The sequence below is a fragment of the Oncorhynchus nerka genome, linkage group LG10 (genome assembly GCF_034236695.1).
Source record: "Oncorhynchus nerka isolate Pitt River linkage group LG10, Oner_Uvic_2.0, whole genome shotgun sequence".
NCBI lineage: Eukaryota > Metazoa > Chordata > Actinopteri > Salmoniformes > Salmonidae > Oncorhynchus > Oncorhynchus nerka.
In genome coordinates, this window is record NC_088405.1 from 65,065,029 (window position 1) to 65,083,363 (window position 18,335).

General features: G+C 44.0%; 1 protein-coding gene across 1 annotated transcript in view; it reads right to left on the reverse strand.

Moving 5' to 3' along the window:
• Positions 1-8,104: 8,104 nt before the first annotated feature.
• Positions 8,105-18,335, reverse strand: part of LOC115135842 (protein POF1B-like) — a 36,487-nt gene continuing 26,256 nt past the window's right edge. Inside the window, exons 7-14 of the mRNA XM_065023368.1 lie at positions 14,640-14,732; positions 14,407-14,520; positions 14,058-14,210; positions 13,743-13,862; positions 13,458-13,586; positions 12,775-12,848; positions 12,473-12,590; positions 8,105-11,427 (exon numbers count right to left, since the gene is read on the reverse strand). Coding sequence (XP_064879440.1) covers positions 11,407-11,427; positions 12,473-12,590; positions 12,775-12,848; positions 13,458-13,586; positions 13,743-13,862; positions 14,058-14,210; positions 14,407-14,520; positions 14,640-14,732 — 822 coding nt within the window. The 3' untranslated portion in view covers positions 8,105-11,406. The remainder of the gene's footprint in view (positions 11,428-12,472; positions 12,591-12,774; positions 12,849-13,457; positions 13,587-13,742; positions 13,863-14,057; positions 14,211-14,406; positions 14,521-14,639; positions 14,733-18,335) is intronic.

The following is an 18,335-nucleotide window of genomic DNA, read 5'->3' on the forward strand; positions in this document are numbered from 1 at the left end:
ATTATCTACAAATTGTATCTTTTTGGAGGGGCAGAAAACAGTTTTCAACCAGCGACTGAGTTGTGAGACTCTGCTGGAGAGCTCATCACTCCCCCTAACTGGGAGGGGGCCAGAGACAATTAATTGATGCCGACACATCTTTCTAGCTGATTTACACGCTGAAGCTATGTTGCGCTTGGTGATCTCTGACTGTTTCATCCTAACATCGTTGGTGCCGACGTGGATAACAATATCTCTATACTCTCTACACTCGCCAGTTTTAGCCTTAGCGAGCACCATCTTCAGATTAGCCTTAACGTCGGTAGCCCTGCCCCCTGGTAAACAGTGTATGATCGCTGGATGATTCGTTTTAAGTCGAATTCTGCGGGTAATGGAGTCGCCAATGACTAGAGTTTTCAATTTGTCAGAGCTAATGGTGGGAAGCTTCGGCGTCTCAGACCCCGTAACGGGAGGAGTAGAGACAAGAGAAGGCTCGGCCTCTGACTCCGACTCGTTGCTTAATGGGGAAAACCGGTTGAAAGTTTCTGTCGGCTGAATGAGCGACACCGGTTGAGCATTTCTACAGCATTTCCTTCCAGAAACCGTGAGAAAGTTGTCTGTCTGTGGGGACCGTGTGAGGGGATTTATACTAACATTATTATCTGCACTTACTGGTGGCACAGACGCTGTTTCATCCTTTCCTACACTGAAATTACCCTTGCCTAACGATTGCGTCTGAAGCTGGGTTTGTAGCAGAAGGCATCATGTTAATGTTACTACTTTGCTTCGGCTGTTGGAGGTCCTGACGAACCATGTCCAGATAAAGCGTCCGGAGTGAAAAAGTTGAGGGAGTGGTGACAGTGTTTCCTATCCTCAGTGCAGTGGGCATCTGGGAGAAGGTGCTCTTATTCTCCATGGACTTTACAGTGTCACAGAACTTTTTGGAGTTTGTGCTACAGGATGCAAATTTCTGTTTGAAAAATCTAGACTTAGCTTTCCTAACTGCCTGTGTATATTGGTTCCTAACTTCCCTGAAAAGTTGCATATCGTGGGGGCTATTCGATGCTAATGCAGTACGCCACAGGATGTTTTTGTGCTGGTCAAGGGCAGTCAGGTCTGGAGAGAACCAAGGGCTATATCTGTTCCTGGTTCTACATTTTTTGAATGGGGCATGCTTATTTAAGATGGTGAGGAAAGCACTTTTAAAGAATAACCAGGCATCCTCTACTGAAGGAATGAGGTCAATATCCTTCCAGGATACCCCAGCCAGGTCGATTAGAAATGCCTGCTCGTTGAAGTGTTTTAGGGAGCGCTTGACAGTGATGAGGGGTGGTCGTTTGACCGCAGACCCATTACGGACGCAGGCAATGAGGTAGTGATCACTGAGATCCTGGTTGAAGACAGCAGAGGTGTATTTGGAGGGCAGGTTGGTTAGGATGATATCTATGAGGGTGCCCGTGTTTACGGATTTGGGGTTGTACCTGGTAGGTTCATTGATAATTTGTGTGAGATTGAGTCCACATTAATTGGACATTACTTGGAAAGGCACACAACTGTCTATAAAAGGTCCCACAGTTGACAGTGCATGTCACTGAAACAAGCCATGAGGTCGAAGGAATTGTCCGTAGAGCTTCGAGACAGGATTGTGTTGAGCCACAGTTCTGGGGAAGGGTACCAAAAGAGTTTGGAACCACCAAGACTCTTCCTAGAGCTGGCCGCTCGGCCGAAATGAGCAGTCAGGGAAGAAGGGCCTTGGTCAGGGAGGTGACCAATAACCCGATGGTCACTCGTACAGAGCTCTAGAGTTCCTCTGTGGAAATGTGAGAACTTTCCAGAAGGACAACCATCTCTGCAGCACTCCACCAATCAGTCCTCTATGCTAGAGTGGCCACTCCTCAGTAAAAGGCACATGACAGCCCGCTTGGAGTTTGCCAAAAGGCACCTAGACTCCCAGACCATGAGAAACAAGATTCTCCGGTCTGATGAAACCAAGATTGAACTATTTGGCCTGAATGCCAAGCGTCACATCTGGAGCAAACCTGGCACTATCCCTACAGTGAAGCATGGTGGTGGCAGCAGCATGCTGTGGGTATGGTTTTCAGCAGCAGGGACTGGGAGACTAGTCAGTGTATTGGCGTGGCTCTGAGTGATGGTTTTCTTTGCAGTTGTGCTGGACAAGAGTGCATAGATGAACGGGAGCAAAGTACAGAGAGCTTCTTAATGAAAACCTGCTCCAGAGCAGGTTTTAGCTGTGCAGCAACGCTCCCCATCCAACCTGACAGAGCTTGAGGGGATCTGCAGAGAAGAATGGGAGAAACTCCCCAAATACTGGTGTGCCAAGCTTATAGCACCATACCCAAGAAGACTCAAGGCTGTAATCGCTGCTAATGGTGCTTCAACAAAGTACTGAATAAAGGGTCTGAATGCTTATGTAAATGGAGTCCAGGTGAGTGATGAAGCGCACGTGGCCGTAACGATGGTGACAGGGGTGCGCCATCACGAGCAGCTTGGTGACCTAGAGGCCGGAGAGGGAGCACACGTGACATACTGTAGGTGACCCCTTCACCTTGACAGGATCAATTTCATTGAGATACACAATGAGGTGTGCAGCGTTGCAGAATCCAATTAATGGCCTACGTCCTACCACATAATCTTCATTTTGATTGTGCATCAAATAGTTACTGTAATACAGTATATAGTGCTGTACCTGAACCCGCAGTTGTTTCACCAAGCCGTTGTGTCTCTCAAAAGGCACCAGTTAAAAGTGTTTCATACAGTAAATACCTGGTGCCTCTTCAAAAGGCGGCCGATTGTTGGTAGGCTGACACTGGCAAAGGTGTCATTGTTCTCCTCAATAGCCTGCTTCATTTCAGACAGCCGTATGTCATCCCTGGCCCTCACCATTTCCACAACCACTGGTTGGTCAGCACATGGCCACCACCATTGGGTCTTCTGTCAATTCTGAAGGTAGAACAGAGTATGCTGTCAATAGATCAAGAATACTGCAACATGTTTTGTGAATTTACATGCATTACAATATGTCATTTAATGTTAATGTAATGGTAAAGCATAGTCCATATCCTGCAGATTTACTGGTTTTCTTGGGGAAATGTTCTCATGGAAAAAATAAAAATAATAGAATTGACTGATCTTCTCAGATTAGGGGTGAACTAATCTGCCAGCCTCTGCCATGGTAAAGCCGGGACATCTGCCTCCCTCTGCTCTCTGATGCCCACCTCTTTTACAGGCTAGTTCCTACCTCTTTAATGGGGCCTGTCATGCCAAATAGTGTCCACCTCTACATTACAATGGGGTTCGATGACCTAAGGATTAGAATTTTGGAGATTACAGCCTAAATTACGTTATTTTCATCATCGTTCTTGCAAAGATGGCTGATTTCCGCAAAAATTTCGCTGTTTTATTTCAGTAATAAAATTAAAACATTACTTCAAACTACTTTTGGGTACCTTGTTAACATTACAAATCAAATCAAATTTTATTTGTCACATACACATGGTTAGCAGTTGTTAATGCGAGTGTAGCGAAAAGCTTGTGCTTCTAGTTCCGACAATGCAGTAATAACCAACGAGTAATCTAACCTAACAATTCCAAAACTACTACCTTATACACACAAGTGTAAAGGGATAAAAATATGTACATAAAGATATATGAATGAGTGATCCCCAAACGGCATAGGCAAGATGCAGTAGATGGTATCGAGTACAGTATATACATATGAGATGAGTAATGTAGGGTATGTAAACAAAGTGGCATAGTTTAAAGTGGCTAGTGATACATGTATTACATAAAGATGCAGTTGATGATATAGAGTACAGTATATATATATATATACATATGAGATGAGTAATGTAGGGTATGTAAACATTATATTAAGTAGCATTGTTTAAAGTGGCTAGTGATATATTTTTCCATCAATTTCCATTATTAAAGTGGCTGGAGTTGAGTCAGTGTGTTGGCAGCAGCCACTCAATGTTAGTGGTGGCTGTTTTTCAGTCTCTCGGTCCCTGCTTTAATGCACCTGTACTGACCTCGCCTTCTGGATGATAGCGGGGTGAACAGGCAGTGGCTCGGGTGGTTGTTGTCCTTGATGATCTTTATGGCCTTCCTGTGACATCGGGTGGTGTAGGTGTCCTGGAGGGCAGGTAGTTTGCCCCCGGTGATACGTTGTGCAGACCTCACTACCCTCTGGAGAGCCTTACGGTTTGGGCGGAGCAGTTGCCGTACCAGGCGGTGATACAGCCCAACAGGATGCTCTCGATTGTGCATCTGTAGAAGTTTGTGAGTGCTTGGGCCAGATGAGCAGGGACCCTGGGCATCTTTCTTTTGGTGTTTTTCAGAGTCAGTAGAAAGGCCTCTTTAGTGTCCTAAGTTTTCATAACCGGGACCTTAATTGCCTACCGTCTGTAAGCTGTTAGTGTCTTAACGACTGTTCTACAGGTGCCTGTTCATTAAGTGTTTATGGTTCATTGAACAAGCATGGGAAACAGTGTTTAAACCCTTTACAATGAAGATATGTTCATTTATTTGGATTTTTACAAATTATCTTTGAAAGACAGGGTCCTGAAAAAGGGATGTTTCTTTTTTTTGCTGAGTTTAAATCAGTGGAGGCTGCTTAGGCAAGGACGGCTCATAATACTGGCTGGAATGGAGTCAATTGAATGTATCAACTATGTTTGATACCATTCCATTTACTAAGTTTCAGACATTATGACAGCCCACCATGTCCACCTCTCTGACGGGCCCCTTGTCCACCTCTCTGACGGGCCCCTTGTCCACCTCTCTCGACGGGCCCCTTGTCCACCTCTCTGACGGTCCCCTTGTCCACCTCTCTGACGGGCCCCTTGTCCACGTCTCTGACGGGCCCCGTATCCACTTCTCTGACGGGCCCCTTGTCCACCTCTCTGACGGGCCCCTTGTCCACCTCTCTGACGGGCCCCATGTCCACATCTCTGACGGGCCCCATGTCCACCTCTCTGACGGGCCCCATGTCCACCTCTCTGACGGGCCCCTTGTCCACAAGCTCTTTGATTTCCTCCTCTCCCTTGCTGTCTATCCTGCTTCATGTTGAAAGAAATTGCAAGTGTTCACACACACCCTTTTATAAGGTGACCAACTGTGGTTACCACTATGTGAAATCAATTAGCAACAACGACTAGTCATTATGTATGGTTATCAGGTATCATACATGTCATTTAGATGTTTATACATTACAAACACACATTTTACTTCTGTAGTTCTCAAAATCCATATATAGTAGACAAACCCGTGTAAAATCTATATGTTTTCCAAATGGTTCAGTGATTACCCATCGAGCGTAGTTGGATTAAGTGATGGTCAAGTGTATTTAAACAAATGAGAAGAGAATCATATGAAAATGATTGTGAGCATTGCATTGTGAAAGGAAAATACTTTATTTAGGAAGGTATTTGTAGATGAAAGACTGATTAGGTTTGGAGAAAAAGTTACTGAATGATTTGTGTGTTGTACTTAGTCAATTGAAAATGTGCTTGAAGTTTTGAAAAAACAGCTTTATTGATGATCTGTTTTGAGTTTTGTACTAAGAGTTGTGAAATTTTAACACATACTTGTGAAAATAGTACCAAAACGATAAAAAACTGTAATACTACTGATAGCTGCAATGACTAACCAGTAAACTATTAGGTCCACTACTAGCGTACTACCATTACCAAGAATACAGTTGAAGTTGGACGTTTACATACACTTAGGTTGGAGTCATTAAAACTAGTTTTTCAACAACTCCACTAATTTCTGGTTAACAAACTATAGTTTTAGCAAGTCGGTTAGGACATCTACTTTGTGCATGACACAAGTTATTTTTCCAACAATTGTTTACAGACAGATTATTTCACTGTATCACAATTCCAGGTGGTAAGAAGTTTACATACACTAAGTTGACTGTGCCTTTAAACAGCTTCGAAAATTCCAGAAAATGATGTCATGGCTTTAGAAGCTTCTGAAAGGCTAATTTACATAATTTCAGTCAATTGGAGGTGTACCTGTGGATATAGTTCAAGGCCTACCTTCAAACTCAGTGCCTCTTTGCTTGACATAATGGGAAAATCAAAAGAAATCATGTGCGAGCATGGAGGCCTACAAACCTGACTCAGTTACACCAGCTCTGTCAAGAGGAATGGGCCAAAATTCACCCATCTTATTGTGGGATCCTTGTGGAAGGCTACCAGAAACGTTTGACCCAAGTTAAACAATTTAAAGGCAATTCTACCAAATACTAATTGAGTGTATGTAAACTTCTGACCCACTGGGAATGTGATGAAAGAAATGAAAGCTGAAATAACTAATTCTCTCTACTATTATTCTGACATTTCACATTCTTAAAATAAAGTGGTGATCCAAACTGACCTAAGACAAGGAATTTTACTTGGATTAAATGTCAGGAATTGTGAAAAACCGAGTTTAAATGTATTTGGCTAAGGTGTATGTAAACTTCCGACCTCAACTGTAGATAGAGTTACTGATCATCCATCGTCAGTCAGTCAGACCAGTGAATGGGACAGTGAAATGGTTGAAATTCTGCCTGAGCCAAGACCTACAGAGATACATTATATATACAAAAGTATGTGGACACCCCTTCAAATAAGCGGATTCTGCTTTTCCAGCCACACCGTTGCCGACAGGTGTATAAAACTGAGCACACAGCCTTGCAATCTCCATAGACAATCACTGGCAGTAGAATGGCCTAACTGAAGAGATCAGTGACTTTCAACGTGGCACCGTCATAGGATGCCACCTTTCCAACAAGTCAGTTTGTCAAATTTCTGCCCTGCTAGAGCTGCCCTGGTCAACTGTAAGTGCTGTTAGTGCTATTATTGTGAAGTGGAAATGTCTAGGAGCAACATCGGCTCAGCTGCGAAGAGGTAGGCCACTTAAGCTCACAGAATGGGAACACCGAGTGCTGAAGTGCAAAACGATTTCGTCAGGAGCTTCATGAAATGGGTTTCCATGGCCGAGCAGCTGCACACAAGCCTAAGATCACCATGCACAATGTCAAGCGTCAGCTGGAGTGGTGTGAAGCTTGCTGCTATTGGTCTCTTGAGCAGTGGAAACGCGTTCTCTGGAGTGATTAATCACACTTCCCCCTCTAGCAGTCCAACGGACTAATCTGGGTTTGACGGATGCCTGGAGAACACTACTTGCCTGAATGCATAGTGCCAACCGTAAAGTTTGGTGGAGGAGGAATAATTTCTGGGGCTGTTTTTTCATGGTTCAGACTAGGCCCCTTAGTTCCAATGAAGGGAAATCTTCATGCTACAGGATAGAGTGACATTCTAGACAATTCTGTGTTTCCAACTTTGTGGCAACAGTTTGAGGAAGGCCCTTTCCTGTTTCAGCATGACAATGCCCCCATGCACAAAGCGAGGTCCATACAGAAATGGTTTGTCAAGACCAGTGTGGAAGAACTTAACTGGCCTGGACAGAGCCCTGACCTCAACCCCATCGAACACCTTTGGGATGAATTGGAACGCCGACTGCGAGTCAGGCCTAATCGCCCAACATCATTGCCCAACCTCACTAATGCTTTTGTGGCTGAATGGAAGCGAGTTACTGCAGCAATGTTCCAACATTTAGTGGAAAGCCTTCCCAGAAGAGTGGAGGCTGTTATAGCATCAAAGGGGGGGCCAACTCCATATTAATGCTAAAAATGTTGAAATGAGATGTTCGACGAAGGCTCTTTCCTATCACTCACTCCCTGTCACTCTGAGGCACAACTGTAGGCTGCTGGCCCTCTCTGCTGGCGAGAGAAGGTAACTGCTCTCTGCAGATGGTGCCCTACTGGAGTAGGATATAGTTGCCCCTAGGCCTTATTATTGTGGTTTCACATGTCGGAAGAAAATACAAACAAAAACTGAAGACAAGTGCACCAGTGTTACATTCCAAAAAGCAGAGGGTTAATGCCTAAATGGAAAAGACCAGGATAATTTTACATGGGCGAGCACAGCCAAGAGATAACTTCAGGCAAGAGATAACTTCAGGGTCATTCTTGAATTATGGTGGCATTTGGGCAAGGCATTTAGGGAAAAAATTCTTTATTTTTCTAAAAATAATTATATTGAAATGTGTTTTGGTACATTCTAAATCAACAAATATGGTAGCTCAATGACATTAAATATTTGTTTACGATTCAGATAGCACTGTGCCACCAGTAGGAGTAGTAACACCAATGATGGTAACACCAATGAGACATTCTAGGTTAATTAGGATTTTCTGAAATGGAGGCCACAAATGCTCATATCTAAGGTCATCAATCCTTTATATATAATGTGATAAGATGAATCATTTTGCTCACAATGTTACATCCCTTCATTTAAATCGACTAACACCAAGTGATACTGGATTTAGACACACCAAATAAACAATGGAATCCTCAAATTTATGACATACTAAAAGGGTGTGATTAGCCAATAATTGTATTTAATATAAACCCCTCCCCTGATAACAGTTTGCCACCGGAGAGTTTGCTCAAGGTTCTTGTATATCAGTGATTTTCAAGGCGGTAACACCAATGACATAAAACTGAGGGACACACATTATACTAGTAAAAAAGAAATGATTTTAATAGCCTTCTTTGTTTTTATTGATCTATACAATAAATTAAATACTTTTGTTCACTGTCTAGAATTCAAAATACTAGATCGATCTCTAAATCCCCAAAACATGTCACTACACATAACCCTGGGAACAAGCCAGTTGTCTAGCCCCCAGTAGTTTGTACAATGCACACTAATAGATTTGTTGCATTATAAAGGACTTACATAAACTCAGCAAGAAAAGAAACGTCCTCTCACTGTCAAATGCTTTTATTTTCAGCAAACTTAACGTGTAAATATTTGTATGAATATAACAAGATTCAACAACTGAGACATAAACTGAACAAGTTCCACAGACATGTGACAAACGGAAATGGAATAATGTGTTCCTGAACAAAATGGGGGTCAAAATCAAAAGTAAAAGTCAGTATCTGGTGTGGCCACCAGCTGCATTAAGTACTGCAGTGCATCTCCTCATTGTGGACTGCACCAGATTTGCCCATTCTAGCTGTGAGATGTTACCCCACTCTTCCACCAAGGCACCTGCAAGTTCATAGACATTTCTGGGGGGAATGGCCCTAGCCCGCACTCTCCGATCCAACAGGTCCCAGATGCGCTCAATGGGATTGAGATCCGGGCTCTTCGCTGGCCATGGCAGAACACTGACATTCCTGTCTTGCAGGAAATCACGCACAGAATGAGCAGTATGGCTGGTGGCATTGTGATGCTGGAGGGTCATGTCCGTATGAGCCTGCAGGAAGGGTACCACATGAGGGAGGATGTCTTCTCTGTAACGCACAGCGTTGAGATTGCCAGCAATGACAACAAGCTCAATCCAATGATGCTGTGACACATTGCCCCAGACCATGATGGACCCTCCACCTCCAAATCGATCCCGCTCCAGAGTGCAGGCCTCGGTGTAACGCTCATTCCTCCGTTGATAAACACGAATCCGACCATCACCCCTGGTGAGACAAAACCGCGACTCGTCATGGAAGAGCACTTTTTGCCAGTCCTGTCTGGTCCAGTGACGGTGGGTTTGTGCCCATAGGCGATGTTGTTGCCAGTGATGTCTGGTGAGGACCTGCCTTATAACAGGCCTACAAGCCATCAGTCCAGCCTCTCTCAGCCTATTGCGGACAGTCTGAGCACTGATGGAGGGATTGTGCATTCCTGGTGTAACTCGGGCAGTTGTTGTTGCCATCCTGTACCTGTCCCGCAGGTGTGATGTTCAGATGTACCGATCATGTGCAGGTGTTGTTACACGTAGTCTGCCACTGTGAGGGCAATCAGCTGTCCTTCCTGTCTCCCTGTAGTGCTGTCTTAAGCGTCTCACAGTACGGACATTGCAATTTTTTGCCCTAGCCACATCTGCAGTCCTTATGCCTCCCTGAGCATGCCTAAGGCACGTTCACACAGATGAGCAGGGACCCTGGGAATCTTTCTTTTGGTGTTTTTCAGAGTCAGTAGAAAGGCCTCTTTAGTGTCCTAAGTTTTCATAACTGTGACCTTAGTTGCCTACCATCTGTAAGCTGTTTGTGTCTTAACGACCGTTCCACAGGTGCATGTTCATTCATTGTTTATGGTTCTTTGAACAAGCATTGGAAACAGTGTATAAACCCTTTACAATGAAGATCTGTGAAGTTATTTACATTTTTACGAATTATCTTTGAAAGACAGGGTCCTGAAAAATAGTAGTTTCTTTTTTTTTGCTGAGTTTATGTTTTCTAATAGTTACATAAAATGGAAAACGTTTTTGTCATTTGAAAGTGTTTTTATATAGTTTCAAAGGGACAGCATTTACCACCGCAATGAAATAATGACCCTTCAGCAGATAACAATCCAAAGGAAAAACATGCTACTTCATACATTGTTAATTTTACTTTTAAAATGTTCAGTTCATCCACCATTTTATATCATCCATAGAACCATGCCCCCAGGCCATGTCCAACCCAGTCACTGATATTCTAATACACCCCACTCCAACCCCCCTCCCCAACCCCAAGCGCAGCGTTCCATTCAATAACAACAACAAAACATACCCATGCACCTCTTAAGGTATAAACATGAAACAAAATGCAGCTGAAACATAACACAACTATGTACCTTGCCACAAAAGAAAAGCAAAAGACCAGAACAGAGGCAGAACAAAGCAAATTTGATCATACAGTCTCTTTAATTAGCACATAATTAAAGCATATTTAGCTTCCTTATTTATATGCATAGTAACCATACTATCACTGTAGCACATTTGGAGGAGATGTCCTAAAGACTAGCAGGGTAGTGGTGGCTCCACGGAGGACAGACACACTAGTGAGCTGCATACGAATAAGCCCCAGCCCCCTCTTCCTGTCCACTCTCAGCCCTCCTGGCTATAAGCATAAGCATTTTACATTTGAGTCATTTAGCAGACACTCTTATCCAGAGTGACTTACTGGAGAAATTAGGGTTAAGTGCCTTACTCAAGGGCACAGACAGAGTTTTCACCTAGTCGGCTCAGGGATTTCGAACCAGCAACCTTTTCGGTTACCGGCCTAACACTCTTAACCGCTAAGCTTCTACTATAACATATTTGGTTGTTGAGTATTTGATGCCCCCCATCCCAGCCAAAGTGAAGCCTCCTGTCCAAGCAAACCCCATTTGGTCAAAACCACCCATCCCATATATAGGGGTGCTGAACCCCTGCCACCACCACCCTGGGAGCCCCGAGGACGAGGGACGGGGAGAGGGAAGCATGCTGGGGGGGGGGGTCAAGGTCTTCTTGTCGTTCATTCCTCAGCCGAGCAGAGAGAAACAGTGTCTTTAAGGGGTTGTAATTTGTCCGAGAGAAGCAGTGTCTTTAAGGGCTTGTAATGATTTCCTGTTTCGAGATGAACAGAACATGGATACGATCGTTATGGCGTGAAGGGTTAATCCATCAGCTGTAATTACAAAAGATGTGTTTCTTGCTGTTTACCACTCACTGTTATCTGCCATAATACTCTTTCATTCAGCATTGGAAAGACAACAAGCTTGATCTCTTCCAGTCCTATGATTGACTTGATGTCATAAGAGTGCTGAGACTGACAGTGGATCAACTAGGGCTGCACGATATGGGCAAAAAATACAAATCTAAAAAGCATCGTTCTTGTTTGGAACACTATTTTGACTGCATCTGAAAGGAAAGGAAGAGCATACAAATGTATAGGGAATCTAACAGTGAGGAGGAAATGCTCTGCTGAGTGACAGGCGCATGGTGTGTGTGGGAAGGCCACAAAAGGAGAGACAGAGTAAACTATAAAAACAGACGTTACACCCAGTTAAGAAGTGTTTCAAAATATTGCATGCCATATGGATCTCTTGCGATATGGATATTGCACATGTCAATATTGTGATCTCTGTGAATTTGCTTAATTGTGCAGCCATACTCAAATCCCTGGAAACGTCTGTGCTGTCACCCTAAATCCATTCCAAACTTTCTCACAACCCCATGCATGACTCTCACAAACAACAAGGGTCTCTCCATGTCATCAGGTCCTGGTCCTGAGTCAACTTCCATCCATCATCCTCTCATCACAGGCTCTCCTCACATGACGGACCCTTGCCCAGCTTCTGACAGGGCCAAATAGTAACAGCCCAGTGAGGGTCCCGAGCTCTCCCTCCTGGGGCCCCATGGCAGTACACACATGGTTAATGCTATTTGGCCATGCCAGAATGGACAGATGAATAGCCCTTCCTAATCACTAATTATAATTTTCCTTTTAACCACTAACCCTAACCTTAATCATTACCCTAATGTTACCCCTCACTTCAAACTCTAAACTGAGAACAATAACTGATGTACTTACTCATCAGTATAGCTATACAGTAGTTTGTCCTTTCTAGCATGGCCATCAAGTTTCTACTTCCTCCCTGCTCTACTCTACCTGTTTGATCATCTCCCCCGTCCGGCTCTCGATTACGATGGTCTTGGTATCCTTGACAGGCGATGTGGAATTGTAGTCATCAGTTAGCAGGCCCAGGAGGGGGTACTGGTTCCTGTACCTACACATCAGTTATACACAGTAAGGACCGCATACTGGTTGGTTAAGTACCTACTGTACACTAGTACAAAATCCTGTTTTGGGAAATACCACACTAGGCATCCGAAATTACATTAACCCATTTTAGAGGAGCTACTGCCCCAAATATTCCACATAAAATAGGCTCATGGTATTGTTGGGCTGACCTTTTGGTGATAGTGGTCGTGGTGACGTTCTTGGAGCTGTCTCTCTTCTTCTCCTGCTGCAACCGCCGGATGTCCTGGAGGTTAAAGATCAGAGATGGGAGGTCAAAGGTGAATAGGGAGGGAGGAGGAGGAATGAGGCCTGTGCCGTGATATAGGTGTTAATGATGGAGCTAAAGGTGCACAACGTGTCAGGTAAATACATTCCTGAAGTGACATTAAAGGATCCTTTGGAGGTAAATTAACACAACAACTGTGAGATAATATAGTCAGACTGGCCTAAACAAAACCAATCACTTAATTATGGAAACAAGTTAGGCAACAAACCCAATAAGCGGGGTAAGAACAAACCCTAGAAGCAGGGTAAGAACAAATCTAGAAACAGGGTGAGGACAGACCCTAGAAGCAGGGTGAGGACAGACCCTAGAAGCAGGGTGAGGACAGACCCTAGAAGCAGGGTGAGGACAGACCCTAGAAACAGGGTGAGGACAGACCCTAGAAGCAGGGTGAGGACAGACCCTAGAAGCAGGGTGAGGACAGACCCTAGAAGCAGGCTGTTTTTCTAATCCAAAACTGTTGGGTTAGTTTGGTTCTAGATTTGTCCAATTAAAGGAGTAGACATTTCCAAGATCTGTATGTATCTAAGGGGCCGGGCTGACCAGTGACCAGTAGCTATGACCCCTGACCTCTTCCTGACGTTTGATGACAACCTCCCGCTGCTCCAGTGTTGTCAGCAGCTGTGTGATGCGGAGATGCAGGCTCTTGTCACCTGACCTCTCCGTGGTGTACTCTGTGGTGATCCGCGTCAGCTGGGACTGGACATACCGACAGATAGTCAGAGACACTCACAGTCAGTATAACCATTAGCTACCCATATTTCTTCTCACAAGCACAGTCAGTACTGCTACAGTACTTCCAACAGAGCAGGAAGGCCCCATCCCTGTATCCATGCATCCCTGTAGGCTTTTTACCCTGAGGCTCTGCAGTTCCTTGTCCTTCTCCTGGCGCAGGGCAGCTAGCTGCTCTGAGTACTGACGTGACAGCTCCTCTGTATTCATCTGAATGGTGCTATTGCTGCACTGGCCAGCCAACTGGATGAAGATGGATACAGAGGGAGACACAAGTTAGTTAACAAGTTCGATCTATGAGAATAATTCTACAGTCGGATACTACAGTCATCATGAGTAAAAGGAATTGCTAACATGAGTAAAAGGAATTTCTAAGAGCTTATTCTCTGAAGTGAGATGGGTTAGAGCCAGAGATGGAGGAGGGTAGCGTTAGAGTACCTTCTGTTTGAGCATCTCGTTCTCCTTCTCCAGGGCTCGGTAGCTGCCCTCCAGTTCTTTGATGCGGAAGTCCCTGTTTGAGTCTGTAGTGCGGCTGCTCAGGAGCTGAGTCTCCAGGGTCCGCTGGCTGGAGCTGGTCTCCTTCAGAGATATCTATATGGATGGATGGATGGATAGAGTTACCCACACACAGTCATACACCCATTGCACTAACATACAGGGCAGAGATACTCTCTTTCAAAAACACCTACAGAAGAGGTGTACACACAGGCAAACACACACAAGCAACACACAGTGGAAGAAACACACATACACACACTCTTACAAATTCTCACACACACACACCTACCTGTAGCTGTCTGTTGTTCTCTCGTATGGCCTCTAGGAGGCGGTCATACTGCTCAGCCTGGTCAGCCTTGAAGCTCAGGTCTCTCTCCAGGGACTCCTTCTCACTCTCCAGACGCTGGGAGAACAGAGACAGAGGCAGTAAGACTCTGTAAGACAGCCTGCCTGCATGTATATCTCAATGAGACATTTAAGAGCATAAGAGGGTCCTACAGTGACCCAGGGCCCAGATCTTACCCTCAGATCCTCTGACATGTGGATCAGCTCCTCCCTCAGGCTGCTGAAGGTAGTCAGAAGGAGACGCATGGTCTTGTCTGCTGTCATACGGGTCTGAGAAGGTGGGAGCGAGGGAGTGAGGGAGAGAGAGCGAGAGAGTTGAAAAATAAAGGAGAGATATTGATGAAAGAGAGGTTAGGTGAGGTTTAATGAGCCCGTTTCAGGCATAGTGGAGCAACCAAAGGAATATATTTTCCATAGGCGGATTGTCCGTCGAAATGAACAAAAATTATATAAATATTATATATTTTTTTATATAATGGACACGACTTTTAGCCCAGCTTTTAGCCCAGCTTGGTAGGGGGACACGACTATTTTTCATAGCAATCTATAGTATTTGGCTGACCAGTGTGCAACGGCCGGTCCCCCTACCAAGCTGGGCTGGCCCGGTGGCGCAAATTCACAAGTCAAACGCACATCATCAGAGAGTGAGACCCACCCCGAATCTGTCAGTCACTCAGTCAAAACAGAAAAACGGAAAGGTGGTGCCAAAAAAGGGCTCGAGGCCGACGCATTTTCTAAAAGTTGTGGTTCTGTTGGTCCGAGTGTTGTGTCTGTGAGAAATGACAGATCAGCTGCAGTGGTGCAGGAAAGGAAGGAAGAAAACAGAGAAATACACACTCCTGCACACTGACACAGATCATGATGCCTACTGCTGCCAGTTAGACTTAATATTTTGGCTGTATATTGTACTATGAAATATATTTAATGTTGACTATAGTAGGTGTCACGTTCTGACCTTTATTTCCTTTGTTTTGTATTTATTTAGTATGGTCAGGGCGTGAGTTGGGTGGGCAGTCTATGTTTGTTTTTCTAGGTTTTGTCTATTATTTCTATGTTTGGCCTGATATGGTTCTCAATCAGAGGCAGGTGTTAGTCATTGTCTCTGATTGGGACCATATTTAGGTAGCCTGTTTTGTGTTGGGTTTTGTGGGTGATTGTTCCTGTCTCTTGTGTTTGCACCAGATAGGACTGTTTAGGTTTTCACACATTTATTGTTTTGTTAGTTTATTCATGTATTGAGTCTTTATTAAAGAAACATGAATAACCACCACACCGCATTTTGGTCCGCCTCTCTTTCACCAGAAGAAAACCCTTACAGTAGGCTAATTAGGGAAGGGAGATTTTGGGCAGCATTTAGACACTTGTCTATTTGCAATATACCTGAACAAGTTGTTAGATTGGCTTTTATAACACATAGTGAAGGCAATAGGTATCTACTAGACATGTACTCTGCATATACCTCTTTTAACTAAACACAAGCCAAATGAAGGTACATTTGGGGACTGTGTATTTTAATTGATTTATCAAAGATTATTCACTTCTGCATCTCAGTCTCTTCAGCCCAGCGAGTGAGTTATTGAGCTGTAGTAACAAGTGACTAACAAGTGTCAGATAACATTACATAGCCACCGCACTTAAGGCTGGAAAGTCCCGCCAATCTCTAGCATATTTAATTTGTTGAAAGGCCAGTCACTTCTTGGCAGAAAAATATGCATATGCACGCAGCACTGTCAAATGAAGCACAATGCTGGAAATCAATCTGCATCCATATACAGTATTCCCAGCATCATTCTTGACAAACATAGAATGTCATATATTGAATTCAATAGAAGAAAACAGAGAGGAGAGAGAGAGACTGCCAGTTCCTTAATATAGTCATTGGCTGTATTATACAGACAAAACATTAAGGAACTGGCAGACTTTATCTCTACTGCTCTCTCTCTATAGTCTTCTATTGAATTATATGTAGCCTAATATCTAAGGGGGGGGGGGGGCACTTGACATGCACTAATTTGAAATATGTATACTGAACAGAAATATAAACGCAACATTCAACAAACAGATTTTACTGAGTAACAGTTCATATAAGTAAATCAGTCAATTGAAAAACATTCATTAGGCCCTAATCTATGGATTTCCCATGACATGACAGAGGTGCAGCCTGGGTGGGCCTGAGATGGCATAGACCCACCCACCTGGCTGCCAGGCTGACCCAGTGGGGAGCCAGGCCCAGCCAATCAGAATGAGTTTTTCCCCACAAAAGGTCTTTATTACAAACAGAAATACTCCTTAGCATACACCTTGTTCAGTGTAGTTATGCTGTTATAATGTATAATATAAGCCAATGGTCATCTATAAGGCATTTGTTCAGTGATTTTCTTCTTTCTATAATATATGTGTTTATTCATTCACAACTAGAATGGGTAACACTTTATTTGCAGGGTCAGTAATAAATCATTTATAAGGCATTTATAAATTCTGTGTTCACCATTTTTTTATCATCACTCCCACATTAGTAATCTATTTACTAATCATGATTAAGTATTTTTGCAGACCCTAATCTAAAGTGAGGGCTATTTATAAATATTATGAGTGAACAGTGTAATACGGGGTGTTGTAGTAGCTGACAGCCCCACCGGTTTGTGTCAAGTACTGTTGGGTTTTTCACACTCAACAGGTTTCCGTGTGTATCAAGAATGGTCCACCACCCAAAGGACATTCAGCCAACTTGACACAACTGTGGGAAGCATTGGAGTCAACATGGGCTAGCATTCCTGTGAAATGCTTTCAACACCTTGCAGAGTCCATGCCCTGATGAATTGAGGCTGTTGTGAGGGCAAAGGGGAATATTAGGAAGGTGTGTAAATAACTAGCGTACTAACATTTACAAATGTGGGCGTAATGATCAATAAATGGTGAGCAAAAGATTTGCTCATAATGCCTTATAAATGGTTTATTATGGACCCTTAAAATAAAGTGTTACCCTGGGATGTTGCTGGGCCCAGTACAGGCAGTGTGGTCCCCTGGTCTTTGGGTCCCAGTGATGCTAGTCTTATAAGCACAGACATCTAGCTGCTGCTGCAGCAGTCAAGTGTAGTGGTTGTAGGGAGAAAACAGTGGTTGTAGGGAGAAAACAGTGGATATAGAGAGAAAACAGTGGTTGTAGGGAGAAAACAGTGGATGGAGGGAGAAAACAGTGGATGGAGGGAGAAAACAGTGGATGGAGGGAGAAAACAGTGGATGGAGGGAGAAAACAGTGGATGGAGGGAGAAAACAGTGGATGGTTGGAGAAAACAGTGGATGGATGGAGAAAACAGTCGTAGGGAGAAAACAGTGGATGTAGGGAGAAAACAGTGGATGTAGGGAGAAAACAGTGGATGGAGGGAGAAAACAGTGGTTCTGGGGAGAAAACAGTGGATGGAGGGAGAAAACAGTGGATGGAGGGAGAAAACAGTGGATGGAGGGAGAAAACAGTGGATGGAGGGAGAAAACAGTGGTTGTAGGGAGAAAACAGTGGATGTAGGGAGAAAACAGTGGTTGTAGGGAGAAAACAGTGGATATAGGGAGAAAACAGTGGTTGTAGGGAGAAAGCAGTGGTTGTAGGGAGAAAGCAGTGGTTGTAGGGAGAAAGCAGTGGTTGTAGGGAGAAAACAGTGGATGTAGGGAGAAAAGTGGTTGTAGGGAGAAAACAGTGGTTGTAGGGAGAAAACAGTGGTTGTAGGGAGAAAACAGTGGATGTAGGGAGAAAACAGTGGATGTAGGGAGAAAACAGTGGATGGAGGGAGAAAACAGTGGATGTAGGGAGAAAACAGAAAGAGACACACAAACTGACACGTGTACTGCCAGTTTATTGATATTTTGCCTCTATATTAT